The 12,853-nt window shown below is 57.2% G+C and overlaps 1 protein-coding gene across 3 annotated transcripts; it reads left to right on the top strand.

The window, feature by feature from the left end:
• The first annotated feature begins 2,184 nt into the window (after positions 1-2,184).
• LOC119710854 (tumor necrosis factor receptor superfamily member 10B-like) lies at positions 2,185-12,091 on the top strand. 3 transcript variants are annotated; one of them, XM_038160325.1, is made up of 10 exons: positions 2,185-2,376; positions 6,591-6,729; positions 7,494-7,622; positions 8,008-8,122; positions 8,201-8,286; positions 8,389-8,481; positions 8,904-8,941; positions 9,463-9,576; positions 9,983-10,055; positions 10,140-12,091. In XM_038160325.1, the coding sequence occupies exons 1-10, from the start codon at positions 2,329-2,331 to the stop codon at positions 10,415-10,417; spliced, it is 1,113 nt and encodes a 370-aa protein (XP_038016253.1). In that variant the 5' UTR covers positions 2,185-2,328; the 3' UTR covers positions 10,418-12,091. The 3 variants fall into 3 exon arrangements, with proteins under 3 accessions (XP_038016253.1, XP_038016254.1, XP_038016252.1); XM_038160326.1 differs by having other exon boundaries at positions 8,904-8,944; positions 9,478-9,576; XM_038160324.1 differs by having other exon boundaries at positions 8,904-8,944.
• Positions 12,092-12,853: the final 762 nt, after the last annotated feature.

Genomic DNA, 12,853 nt, shown 5'->3' with positions numbered 1-12,853 from the left:
TGGGGGTGATAAAGGCTGGAGGTCTGGCCCTGGGAGATAAACACACACCCCATTCTCACTTGTGGCCAGAGCCTGCCCAAAACCCGCCTGAAATGAAAACCACAGTGGTTTTGTGCTTTTTCTGGGATGGGAATTGTTCCTGGGAGAGGGAAGGATGTGTCTGCCCAGTGTCCCGCTCCTGGGGATGGCTGGGGACTGGGCGAGGGTGACCACCCTGACCTCTCTCCACAGCTTTAAACCCCACTGAGCTGCCCTTGTGCAAACATTCCCCCTGTGGTTTGTCAGCACAGAAAACTCAGTTTTATAAATGGGGAGACCGAGACAGAAAGAGAAAACCCTGCGGCTTCCCGGCAGTGTCTGGTGGGAGGAGGATGGGATCCCAGGCTCTGGATGCTGGGGGGTGGCCTGCCCCCGCTGGGATGGCTGTGGGGCAAACTGGCATGTTCCACTTCCATGTGGAACACATCCCGGTGTTTCCTGGTTGAATTCAGGCACAGCAGTTCCCTAAAGAGCACCAGGTTGATTTTCAGACAGGACGAACAGAGAGGATGAATCCTTCCCCATCCCATTTGCACATGGATTAGCATTTAGCTGTAGTCCTAGACCTAAACCTCATTCTAGTTCTGCTCCAAGTGAGAAATGAATCATTCTCCGAGGACTCCAATGATTCAGCTGCAGTCAGTGGTGCCCAGAGCACAGAGCACATGGTTTTGGTTAAACAAAAGGCAGCACATACTTTTTGGGGCTTGTAATAGAAGTACCCACCCAGGAAACGAGCAGGAATTCTTCTCCTCGAAATCACGCTTCAGCTTCATTAACTGTGGCACAGCCAGGCCGAATAATTCCCCGTGCGAGGAGACAACCAGGTGGCCGCGGCTTGTCCTGCCACGAGCACAGCCAGCAAGGAGAAGGTGCTTCCCAAATATCCACATCCGGAGTGGGTTAGCTGTGATCCTCCTCATCCAGCTCAATCCAAGGAGCCTTCCTGCCCTCCTGCCAGGGCGGGGTGCTCAGCAGCTCCTTGGCACGATCGATGCAGCGAGCACTTCGTTTCCCGAGCGGTATTTTTCATGCCTTCGTGCCGGGTGCGTTTTTCAGGCTGTCTCCTGCAGATTTCCCTGCCTTGGGGCGCTTAGGAAAGCAAAAGCAAACCTGCTTTTCTACACCCTCCTATGAGTCACCGGAAGGGAACTCACGAGGATCAGTCCACAACTAGGAAAACATTAACAAGATAGAGTTCTCTGCCCCGGCTTTCTCTCAGAATCCTGGTTCTGGAACGATTTGGGTTGGAAGAAACCTGGAAAAGCTCTCTTGGAGCCCCTTTAGGTCCTGGAAGGCGCTCTGAAGTCTCCGGTTCCTGTCCTTCCTAAAGCTCCTCTACTGCTCCACTCCAACACTCCCACCACAGCTTCACCATCTCGGTAGAATCAGACTTTTCTTGGAATCATTTTTATAGCGTGCAGCCGCAGAGCCGTTTGTGTAACAGCAGAAAGCCCGAAGATGTAACTTCTTACATTGTTTTCATCCCGAGTTCTGCCCCACCAAAAAAAAAAAAAAAAAAAAAAAAAAAAAAAAAAATATTATATATATATATATATATATATAGAAAGAAAGAAAGAAAGAAAGAAAGAAAGAAAGAAAGAAAGAAAGAAAGAAAGAAAGAAAGAAAGAAAGAAAGAAAGAAAGAAAGAAAGAAAGAAAGAAAGAAAGAAAGAAAGAAAGAAAGAAAGAAAGAAAGAAAGAAAACCAACTACCAACGAGGCCGAACTTCCCCACTTCCCAGCTCTGGGGTGAGATGGCGACTTTTTTGCAAGGCTGCCGTGCCTTTGCGCCTTGAACCTCACCGGCATCCCGCGGGATTATCCACTTAACACCCTTTTCTCAGAACACAAAAACCCGCGGCTTTGCTCGTTCCAGCCCGATGAGCGATCGGGAAAAAATGCGAGAGGAGAAATCACTCCCGAGCGCTCCTGTGTGATTCGGGTGTTCTGGAACTCATCTGGTCACTTGAGCGGCGAGCGAAAATAACGAGTGGTTAAAAACTAAAAGGAAGGGGAACGGCGAAAGCCAATTCGGCTTCTCGGGCACCCCAAACCGCACACGAGAATTTAAGCGGTTTTCGCGCGAAGGGCGCGCACAGACGGGACCAGCCCAGGTACTCTGAGCTCATCCTCGTCCCGCCCCGTCCCTATAAAAGCTCCGCTCGGCGCACTCCTAACACACTTTCCTCCAAGTTGGGGGGAGCGGCGGTTGTCCCGGACGAGTGGCACAGCCCGTGTCCGGCCCTCGCCCGTAGCCCGCCCCGCGGAGCAGCGCGCTGCGCTCGCCATGCGCCGGCCCCGACGGCGCTGCCTCCCTGCGCTGCTGCTGGTCACGGTGAGCGGGGACGGGGCTCCTGGGGACCCTCCGGGAGCGCGGCCAGGGGGGTCCGGACCCCCGTCGGGGCCGCGCGGTGTTGTCGCGACATGCCCGGACTTGCCGCGCTGTCGAGGGGCTCGGAGCGGCGGAGCGGGACGGGGTCCGGGGAGGGGCTGGGGGCGAGGGGAGAGGGTGGGAAGGGGCATCGGGGTGTTGGGGGGCTGCCCTGGGGAGGCTCGGCCGAGCGGCGGGGGCTGTGCGAATGGGGGTGCCCCCGGATGGGTGAGGGGGGTGGGGTTACCTGGGCAGAGCGGCCGATGGGCCGCGCCTTCACCTGCGATTGCGGGGGGAAGGGCTCGTGTGACTCGGGGGAAACTGAGGCACGGAGGGGCTCACCTGCTCCGGGAGCCGTGGAGGGGAAGCTGGGCCGCTCCCGTGGTCTGGAGGCGACAGGGAAACGGGGCCGGTGGGGCTCACCTGGCCCAGGGCTGGGGGGGTTGAGGCGATGGGGCAGGGGGGTTCGGATGGACAGGCGGACCAGGGGTGTTCGGATGGGCCTGGGAGGACCCGGGGGATTCGGATGGACAGGCGGACCAGGGGTGTTCGGATGGACTGGCGGACCAGGGGTGTTCGGATGGGCCTGGGAGGACCCGGGGGATTCGGATGGACAGGCGGACCAGGGGTGTTCGGATGGGCCTGGGAGGACCCGGGGGATTCGGATGGACTGGCGGACCAGAGGGGTTCGGATGGGCCTGGGAGGACCCAGGGTGTTCGGATGGACAGGCGGACCAGAGGGGTTCGGATGGGCTTGCGAGGACACCTGGAAGGGGAATTTTTTTAATGGGAAAAGCGATCGCAGCCTCCCGGCTCCGAGCGCATGGCCCCGGCGGGGATTTGGCGGTGATAAAGGCGGCAGGCTGGACCTGGGGCTCATTGTCGCAGCCCAGGGAAGGGGATTTCCACTCCCAAGCCGTGTTTGCCATTCCGTGCTGGCATCTGGTGGCAGCACCGACACCCCTTTGGGATGTTTTAACACAAGGAATGCTCCCGGAGCAGGAATGCAACTCGCCCAAACCATGTCCCAGCCCTCAGCACAGGGGTTTAGGACATAAAATTCCACCTGGGCATATCATATTTCCCCGTGGATTGGAGAGTTGGGGAATACCTGAACTCTGTTGTCACTTGAAGTCTGACTAGGAGGATCCTGCCCTGAGTTTTATCCCAGAGATCCTGCCCTGACTTGTACCCCACGGCCCTGGAGGAGCCCAGCGGGCGCAGCTCCCGTGCTGGAATTACATCAGCGCTGCCCAAAACAGGTTTTCAGAGGGAGCTTCTTACCCAATTCATTCCCTACACTGTTCAGCAGAGTTTGCTTAGACTGGCCTGGTAAAGTCAAGCCTCACTAAACCCGTTGCCTAAGGGCACGCTGGTAACAGCCTCAGGGCTTTTTTTACTTTTTATCTCGTTTTTTGGAAGCAAGGTGTGGTGATTCACAGGCATGGTCCGATGGTCCGATGTTGCGTCATGTCCTCTCTCTTGCCTCATGGCTGGGCACAGGCCACGCGTTTTGAGGCTGGATCTTTGAGTTTGCTGGAGCTCGAATTCTGCTGGCGTGCGGGAATTCCAGGGGAAAATCCCAGCCTGCCCCGTGTCCTTGGAGCAGATGACATCAGGTGCCTGCCTGGCGCCGCTTTTATCCCGCTTCTCTTGCTGCCGTCAGGGGCTGTGGGAGGTGTTTCATCATCTTTCATCTCCGGAGTTCAGCCAGGGGTCTCTCCTTGGCTGCAGGGTCCAGCTCGTTTTGGGATCACCTCGGGAGAAAAACAAGTCGGGGATGGAAGCAGGGGAAGTTCAAAGCTTGATGCTTTCCTGAGCTTTTTCTCCAGACTTGATCCCCCAAGAAGGAAGAGCTGATGAAGGATTCCTGTGCCTCTAATTCTTCTGCCTCCAGGCTTTGTCGAGTTGTTTACTGTGGGTGAAAACTCCTCAATTCCGCCCTGCTGCATTCTCCAACTGATCGTTTGGTCAGGGATGGCAGCGGGGTGCTGTGGGCTGATAACCTTATCATGCACGTGTTGTGTTGTCTGTAAAGAAATGAAATCCTGTGGCTGAGGGGCCCTCCCGAACTGCAGAAAACGCTGTGGAGTCGCTGTGATCACCCTCACAGCGGGGCACAGTTCAGGTGGGGAAGAAACACGGATTTTTTTATTCCCCCCCCGTGGAAGTGGGACCAATTGTCCTTCACACCCAGGACTTCAAGACCAGAATGGGTGAAGCTGTTGTGGCTGGAGCTCCTCTAGCGGATAAAAAAATTTTACAAACTTGCCAACGTTCCTAGCTGGAGAAAAGAGGAGCAGAGGCAGATCCTGGGAGTCGTAGAGCTGGAAGGCATTGGAGGAACATGGATTTGATCCCTCTGAATCAGGGTCCAGAGCTGGCCCTGTTCCTGGCCAGGGCTCGGGGGCTCTGTGGCCTGGTCGTGGTGGGTGTTTGTCCTTGCCATGGCCTTGATGCCTTAAGTTTTAGCTTTGATATTTTTCAGATTCTGTGCTGCCTAGGTGTGCAGTTCTGAGCTTCATATCGATTGGTGTAAGCTCTCTTCACAGAGTAGCTAGACAAAACAATTCCTTTTCTCGCTTGGGGCCAAGGACAACCGATACAAGTTTCAGGCCCGAAAGCATAAACAATGGTGAATTGAGAGCAAAACAACGAGGATGGCACTTTGTAACCTAAAGCTACAATTGGACAATTGCTCCAATGTGCTGATGGACCAAAACTTCTAAAAGTGAGAGACCTCGTGTCTGGTCGTCCGTTTTGTGACCATTTTGGTTCATCCTGGGTGCAGCCCTGGCTGGGCTCTTGTGCTGCCCAAGGTGGATCATGGAGGAGATCCTTTCCATCAATCCCTGCTGTATTCTTCTGCCCAGCCTCTGCTCTAGGCCGGCCTTCCCAAGGCATGGGCCTGGCCATGTCAGTGGAGCTTTGTGGTGTCACCCTCTGCAGCCAGTTCTGCCTTTTCCTGTCGCGGGAAGCAAGCGGAGGAGGAGGAGGCAGGGGCTGGTGGGCAAACTCCATTGTTTCAGTGTTCCAGGCAGCTTCTGACTCACGGCAGAAATATTTGCGCATTTTACCCGTGTGTTGGGGAGGGGAGGGGAGCGGTGAAGTGTCTCCTGCAGCCCGTGAGGTTGTGACATGTCTGTCCCTGCCACCCCGGTGAGCTAGGGGCAGCTTTATATCCATGGATATCCCACTTTATATCCATGGATATGCAGCTTTATATCCATGGATATCCCGCTTTATATCCACAGATATCCGTGGATATGCAGCTTTCTATCCACGGATATCCCGCTTTATATCCACAGATATCCATGGATATGCAGCTTTCTATCCACGGATATCCCGCTTTATATCCACAGATATCCATGGATATGCAGCTTTCTATCCACGGATATCCCTGGAGCAGCTCTGTGCTGGCTCAGAGGCCAGTGGTGTTGTCCCCGTTGGGGACGTTAGGTGCCCAAAAGCCTAAGGGGACAAATGGCCATTCCTGCTGAGCGTCATCCCCCAGGAGTGACCCCGCCAGGGCGGAAGGAGCTGAGGCAGCACAAAAAGGGTGTGGAGAGCTAACGGAAATGTGACTTTTCTTCCTGATCCTCAGCAGAATAACAGGGAAAACACGAGGCCATGCTGTCCCCTGGGAGCCCCGAGTGACAACCCAGGGGTTTGTGCTGGGCACCGGAGCCACCTTCCAGCCTTGACACGGGGCTGTTTCCTCCCACAAACCCGTTCCTCTTCCCGACTCTTCCCTTCCACTCCGGCTGTTGGTGCACTCAGAAATTGGGGAAGGAAAAGGGTCCTTCTCAGAAATTGGGAAGGAAAGGGATCGTTAGTGACTCTTTGCCCTGCTGATAACCTGGCAGGCAGAATTCCCCTGCAAACCTCCAGATCTCTTCTTGGCTTTGCCAAAATAAAACTGGCCCTGTTTTGTGGGGAATGCCTTTGGCCGAGGTGGCTCTGAGCCATCCCAAAGCTCCTCCACTGCCATGGGGCTCCAGGCCAGCCCTGGGATACAAGTCAGGGCAGGATCTCTGGGATAAAACTCAGGGCAGGATCCTCAGGATCCTCCTGACTTCAAGTGACAGCAGAGTTCAGGTGTCTCACCCTGCCCTTTCTCCCTTTGCCCCATGGATTGGGGTGGTTTTTAACCCGAGGTTTTCTGCGTTTTTGAACAGGCGGCCGCTTTGGGAGCTAATGCTGTCACCCTGAGGAAGAGGGACAGCTTGGATTCCTTGGATTCCCCACTAGGCTGGGGAGGGGAAGATGATTACTACAGGAAGAGCGACGGGCTCTACTGCCGGAAGTGCCCCGCAGGTGAGATGGACTCTGCACTGATCCCATCTCTGCAGCCTCTCTGTGCTCCTGTTCCTGTCCTCGCTCCTCCTGAGGGGCAGCAGAGCTCCAGCTCTGCCCTGCTCCACTGTCATGGATCTAAGCGCTCCTTTTGGGAATATTTTCCTTTTCCTGGCTCGTTTGCCTCTGAGCTTCGCTGGTGGTGGAATCACAGAATCCTTCAGGTTGGAAAAGCCCTCCAAGGCCACCAAATCCAACCAGTGCCCGATGCCCACCCTGTCACTGAGTCCCCCATCCAGCCCTTCCTGGGACACTCCAGGCATGGGCACTCCAAACCCCCCTGGGCAGTTCCAGGGCCTGAGCCCCCTTTCCATGGGGACATTGCTGCTGTGCCCACCCTGAGCCCCCTTTCCATGGGGACATTCCTGCTGTGCCCACCCTGAGCTCCCTTTCCATGGGGACATTCCTGCTGTGCCCACCCTGAGCCCCTTTCCATGGGGACATTCCTGCTGTGCCCACCCTGAGCCCCCTTTCCATGGGGACATTCCTGCTGTGCCCACCCTGAGCTGCCCTGGCCCAGCCTGAGGCCGTTCCCTCTGCTCCTGTCCCTGTTCCTGGAGCACAGCCCGACCCCCCGGCTGTCCCCTCCTGGCAGGAGCTGTGCAGAGCCACAAGGGCCCCCCTGAGCCTCCTTTGCTCCAGGCTGAGCCCCTTCCCAGCTCCTTCAGCCTCTCCTGGGGCTCCAGCCACTTCCCTGTGTGTTCAGAGTTTCCCTTTCTCTTCAGGAGAGTACATTGCCAAGGAATGTGAGGAGCATAAGGGCTCTGGCAAGTGTGAGTCCTGCAGAGCCGGGGAATACATGGAATATCCAAACGCCTTCCAGTGGTGCCGGGACTGCTCGCAGTGCAGGGAAGGTACGAGCTGGGGGGCAGCAGGGCTGATGGCTCAGGCTGGGTCCAGCTGAGCTCTCACGGAGCACAGTGTCACCTGCAGTGTCCCCAGAGAGTGGCTGGGGCTGCTGCGATCTGTGCCAGACCCACATCTGTTAAAGGCCACATCCCTCATGCAAAGCTTGGACACGAGACTCCGCACAGAGCAGGAGGACGAGGCTGCCAGCAGCACTGGAAGCTGCTGGTGCAGTTTGATCCAGGCACTGCTTTTCCCTTGGTACGGGCAGCTGTGGGGCAGGGAAGGCTGGCACTCAACAGCAGGGAGGGACTCGGTCCTGCCCGGGCCTGCGGCTCAGTGGGGGTGGGAGCGCAGGAGCCAGGGTGGAGCCGTGTCCCCTCTGTCCCACAGATCAGGTGGAGCTGAGTCCCTGCCAGACCACCAAGAACACGGTGTGTGCCTGCAGGAACGGCACCTTCTGCCCCCCGGACCACCCCTGCGAGATGTGCCAGAAGTGCCAGCCCAGGTGGGTGCTGCGGCGGCTCCTGCGGGGTCTGTGCTGCTGAGCCGCAGCTGCTGAGCCCGCCCGTGTCCCCTCTCCCAGGTGTCCCGAGGGCCAAGTGGTGCTGAAACCCTGCACGCCTGACAGTGACCTCCAGTGTGGTCCTGACACGGACACCTCCCGCTCCTGTGAGTGGGGGCTGCTGGGGGAGGGCTGGGGGACGGGGGTGGGAGCTGCTGCTGAGGCTGAAGCAGGAGCAGCTGCTCACACCCCTGTTTTATCTGCTTTAGACCTCAAGGTCATCATCCCAGTGACTCTTGGGATCATAGCTGTGATCCTGTTAGGGATTGTGTTCTACAGGAAACAGCTCTGCAGCTCCCCAGGTGGGTGCAGGGGACCCCTGGAGCACCCGCCTTGGCCAGGGGCTCTGCACTGGTGTGGGCAGGGTGGGAAGAGAAACCCCGGGAGCACCCACCTGGTGTGGGCAGGGTGGGAAGAGAGACCCCGGGAGCACCCACCTGGTGTGGGCAGGGTGGGAAGAGAGACCCCGGGAGCACCCACCTGGTGTGGGCAGGGTGGGAAGAGAGACCCCGGGAGCACCCACCTGGTGTGGGCAGGGTGGGAAGAGAAACCCCGGGAGCACCCACCTGGTGTGGGCAGGGTGGGAAGAGAGACCCTGGGAGCACCCACCTGGTGTGGGCAGGGTGGGAAGAGAGACCCCGGGAGCACCCACCTGGTGTGGGCAGGGTGGGAAGAGGGTCCTGCCTGCGAGAAGAGGGATCACAGCGCTCTTTCCATCTTCCAGGGGATGGGAGACCCTCGAGCAGGAAGCCCTATGAAATGGTGGTGAGTTCCTGGGATGGCAGGAGGGAATGGCTCTGTTTGTGGGCTGGGGTAATGTCCCCGCTTCCCTTGGCTCCCCACTTGGCCAGCAGCTCCTGGGATGGCTGGAGGAGCAGGGGAATGAGGCTCATCCAGCAGTTTCTGGGAAGGCTGGAGGAGCAGGGGAATGAGGCTCATCCAGCAGTTTCTGGGAAGGCTGGAGGAACAGGGGAATGAGGCTCATCCAGCTCCTGGGATGGCTGGAGGAGCAGGGGATGAGGCTCATCCCTGCAGGGTTGTGGTAGAGCTGGGCCAAGGAGGAGGCTCTCTGGTAGTGCTCTGGGTGCTTCCAGCCCCCTCAGTGCCATTAACACTTTCCTGGTGGCAGTGCTGGCACATCCAGGATCCACAGTGGAGATCCCAGGGTAGGGGGGGGCTGTGCTCACCTAGAGCTCCTCCAAGCTCGGGATCCACACCCTTGGATCCATGGCGGGTTCCTGCCTTCCCAAACCACCACAGTTTGTGTTTCTCCCTTGCCACAGAGCTCTATGTTTCAGAAGCTGCTGTGGTGCAAGACAGAGAACGTGGGGGCAGAGGACAACATCACCAACACCCATGTAGAGAGGCATCAGCAACACACGGCAGCAGAGAGACAGGTACATGAGAGGCACCCTGTGCCCCGGCGTGCCAGGCCAAGATCTGATCATCCTGGGGGGCTTCCAGGGCTGGGATGCTCAGGGAGATGGTGAAGGGTCTCTTTGCGGGCTCAGGATGGCAAAATCTGCTCGTTGCAGTCGAGAGAGTCCTCGGAGGATTCAATGCTGATGCTGAGCAAACACAGCTCTGGTCTCCCCATCTCGGGGCCTGCTGCCACTGCAGAGACAGGAAACACAGGATGTCCTGGGGGTGGGTGGTGATCTCCTGCCCCAACAGCCCTGGGACAGGGGGAGAGGGCCTCCAATCCCCATTAATCACACATTGCTGCTGGGGCTTGGTGGGTGCTGTAGGACACGTCATTGCAGGAGTGACACTGTCATTCCAGGAGTGACATTGTCATTCCAGGAGATGCTGCCAAGTGGGAATGAGAGACCCTGGAGGAGTCTGGTTCCAGCACCAGAGGATACAACCGGTGAAAGTGAGTGCTGGGGCCCAGGGGATGTGCTGGGGCTGGGGCTCCTGCCCACTGCCCGTGCTCTGAGCTGTCCCTTTCCCCCTGCAGTGCTGCGCCGCTCCTTTTACATCTTCGCCAGGAAGGTGCCCATAGAGGACTGGAAGAGATTCGGCCACAGCCTGAACCTGGAGGACAATGACATCGCCACGGTCAACTCACAAGATGATTTCTACAACATGCTGCGCAAGTGGCAGAACAGGGAGGGGTCCAAGGCCTCCGTGCACACACTGCTGGACACCCTGGACTGGCTCAGCCTGGGCGGCGTGGCAGAGGAAATCTCCCTCATGCTGATCCAGAATGGACTTTTTCAGGATGCAACGAGCTGAAGGGAGCAGGGCACATGCTGCAACTCTCTCCTTCAAGCTACAGCTGTGAAGTACTTCTCCCAAGTATTAAGTTACTCAAGTATTCCCACTTGAACAGTAGCTGTTTGTAGCTTTCCTGTGGCTCCTCTCCTTTTGAAGCCACTATGAGTTCAGCTGAGCCAGGAGAAGCTGATCCTCATGTGAAGCATGAGCCCCAGGGTTCTCTGCTGGAGTTACAGGTTCAGTGTTGGTTCTTCCCCGTGGAATGCAAGCTGGTTTCTTGATTTCACTGGGTCAACACCAAGAGTTTCAAATAATTTCAATCTGCTTTGGACCATCTCTCTTAGAAGCATTGGTACTACCCGGATTTCTTTGGGATCCATGCAGAGAAGGGCTTTTGACATCCCTGTGCTTTTGAACTGGATCATGATGTGGAGTCTTGTGTCCAATCAAAGGATTCCTGGTGTCATAATGGCTTCTGCTTCTAGAACATCTCTAAGTAAGCTTCATTCTGCATGCTTGGTGGTTCTGCAAGCTCAGCTGGGGTCTTGGGTCTTTTTTTGTGAGCTAAATGTTCTTGGTTTTGTTTTTGTTTTACATGGTTCTGCTTGTTCTTAGGAGTCAGTTTAAAACTGCACTTGGAGGGGACAGGGGGAATGATTGATTTGCACTAGGAACACTGGGGTTGCCTGGGGAAAGGGACAATGCTGGGGTCACCCAGCCCAGCCCCCTGCCAGGGCCAGGGACATCTTCCACCAGGTTACTCCAAGCCCCATCCAGCCTGACCTTGAATATTTGCCAGGATGGGGCAGCTTATCTGGGCAGCCTTTCTGCCCGTGTTTACTCACCCTCATTGCGAAACGCTTCCTCGTAATATCTAACATAATGTGATCTTCATTCAGTTTAAAGCCATCCCCGTGTCCTGGCACTCCAGGCCCTTGTCCAGAGTCCCTCTCCAGCTCTCCTGGAGCCCCTTTAGGTACTGGAAGCAGCTTGAAGGTGTCCCAGAGCCTTCTCCAGGCTGGACAGCCCCAGCTCTCCCAGCCTGGCTGCAGAGTGGTTCCAGCCCTCGGACCAGCTCCGTGGCCTCTGGGTTTGCTCCAAGACCTCCACATCCTTGTGGAGGCCCCAGAGCTGCAGGTGGGGTCTCCCCGGAGCTGAGGAGAAGGGAAAAATCCCCACGTGGCCCTGCTGGGCCCAGGTTAGCCCCGTGGCTGCGGGGTGGCTCTGCTGTCCCTGTGTGCCCCACGAAGGGGTGAATGCACTGAGTGTGAGCGTGACTGTGGTACCTCCTGCCCACCACAGCCCGTGGGCAGCTCCTCAAGCACTGTGCCTCACACAGAGCTCAGGGACAACTAGCTGTAAAAACAGCTGGGAAAACTACTGCATTCTTTGAGCTGCCACCCCAGTCCAGCCCAGTCCACCAGGACCTTCCCCGGTGTGGTGGGAGGGCGCTCAGCACCCTTCCTGCTGCTCCCGTTCTCCCCCACCCTCCAACACGACAAGCAGGAATTTTGTACTTATTTATTTAGCAATTGTAAACATTACATATATTAACTTAAAAGTGATATAAAAATATTGGTTTTTTGTTATGCATGGTTGTGTGTTTTGTACAGAGCTCTGGCCCAGCCAGTTTGCTTTTCCAGTTTTTTACATTTCTCTGTTTATGAAGGGTTCACTTTTAAAAAAAAAAAATCCTGCCGATTTTCTGGTCTGGTTTGATTTGTTTTCCCCCCAGAACTCTGGTGAGGGCCTGTCTGGGGTCTCAATGGACTCCAGGGTCCAGGGTCCCAGTGCACATCAGCTGCTGCTCCATGTGGCGCTGAGGACTCAGCCCATGGAATTAATGCTCAGCCACCCCAGCATCCCGCCAGGAATGGCCCCCACCAGTCCCCAAGGGTCCTTTGTGCCAGGGAAGGCCCTCAGCAGCCATCCTGGCCTTTATCACCCTGCACCAGAGCAGGGGGTGCCACCCGTCCCTCGCGCCGGGGGTGGCACCGGCAGCGCCGCTCGGGGGCTCGGGCTCCTCCCAGCCAGGGCTCTGTGTGCTGCAGTAGCTGTGTTGCAAATCCATGCAGTGCTTGGTGAGAAAAGGGCTCTGCTCAGCCCCCACGAACGCCCCTGCGGCTGCTCCCGGCCCCTGTGCCGCGGAGGGGATTGTTAGGAGCGGGGGGCTGCGGTGAAAAGCAGGAGCTGTCCTTGACCTGCCCCGGGGGTTCGTGCCCAGGGGCCTCTCCTGGGCATCCCCTGGGCATGCAGACCGTGCCCGGGGCCTCTCCTGGGCATCCTCTGGGCATGCAGACCGTGCCCGGGGCCTCTCCTGGGCATCCCAACCGTGCCCGGGGCCTCTCCTGAGCATCCCCTGGGCATGCAGAGTGCCCATGGGCCTCTCCTGGGCATCCCAACCGTGCCCAGGGCCTCTCCTGGGCATCCCAACCGTGCCCGGGGCCTCTCCTG

This window comes from Motacilla alba, chromosome 22 (assembly GCF_015832195.1).
Source record: "Motacilla alba alba isolate MOTALB_02 chromosome 22, Motacilla_alba_V1.0_pri, whole genome shotgun sequence".
Classification (NCBI taxonomy): domain Eukaryota; kingdom Metazoa; phylum Chordata; class Aves; order Passeriformes; family Motacillidae; genus Motacilla; species Motacilla alba.
The sequence above is the reverse complement of the archived record's forward strand: the minus strand, read 5'-3'. Positions and strand labels throughout refer to the sequence as shown.

What these genes read in the sequence shown, in the direction of transcription:
- LOC119710854 (XM_038160324.1), top strand. Translation starts at nt 2,329, where the DNA reads ATGCGCCGGCCCCGACGGCGCTGCCTCCCTGCGCTGCTGCTGGTCACG. An exon ending in CTGCTCGCAGTGCAGGGAAG is followed by an intron (nt 7,623 to 8,007) that starts GTACGAGCTGGG and finishes TCTGTCCCACAG; the next exon opens with ATCAGGTGGAGCTGAGTCCC. An exon ending in ACACGGCAGCAGAGAGACAG is followed by an intron (nt 9,577 to 9,982) that starts GTACATGAGAGG and finishes TTGTCATTCCAG; the next exon opens with GAGATGCTGCCAAGTGGGAA.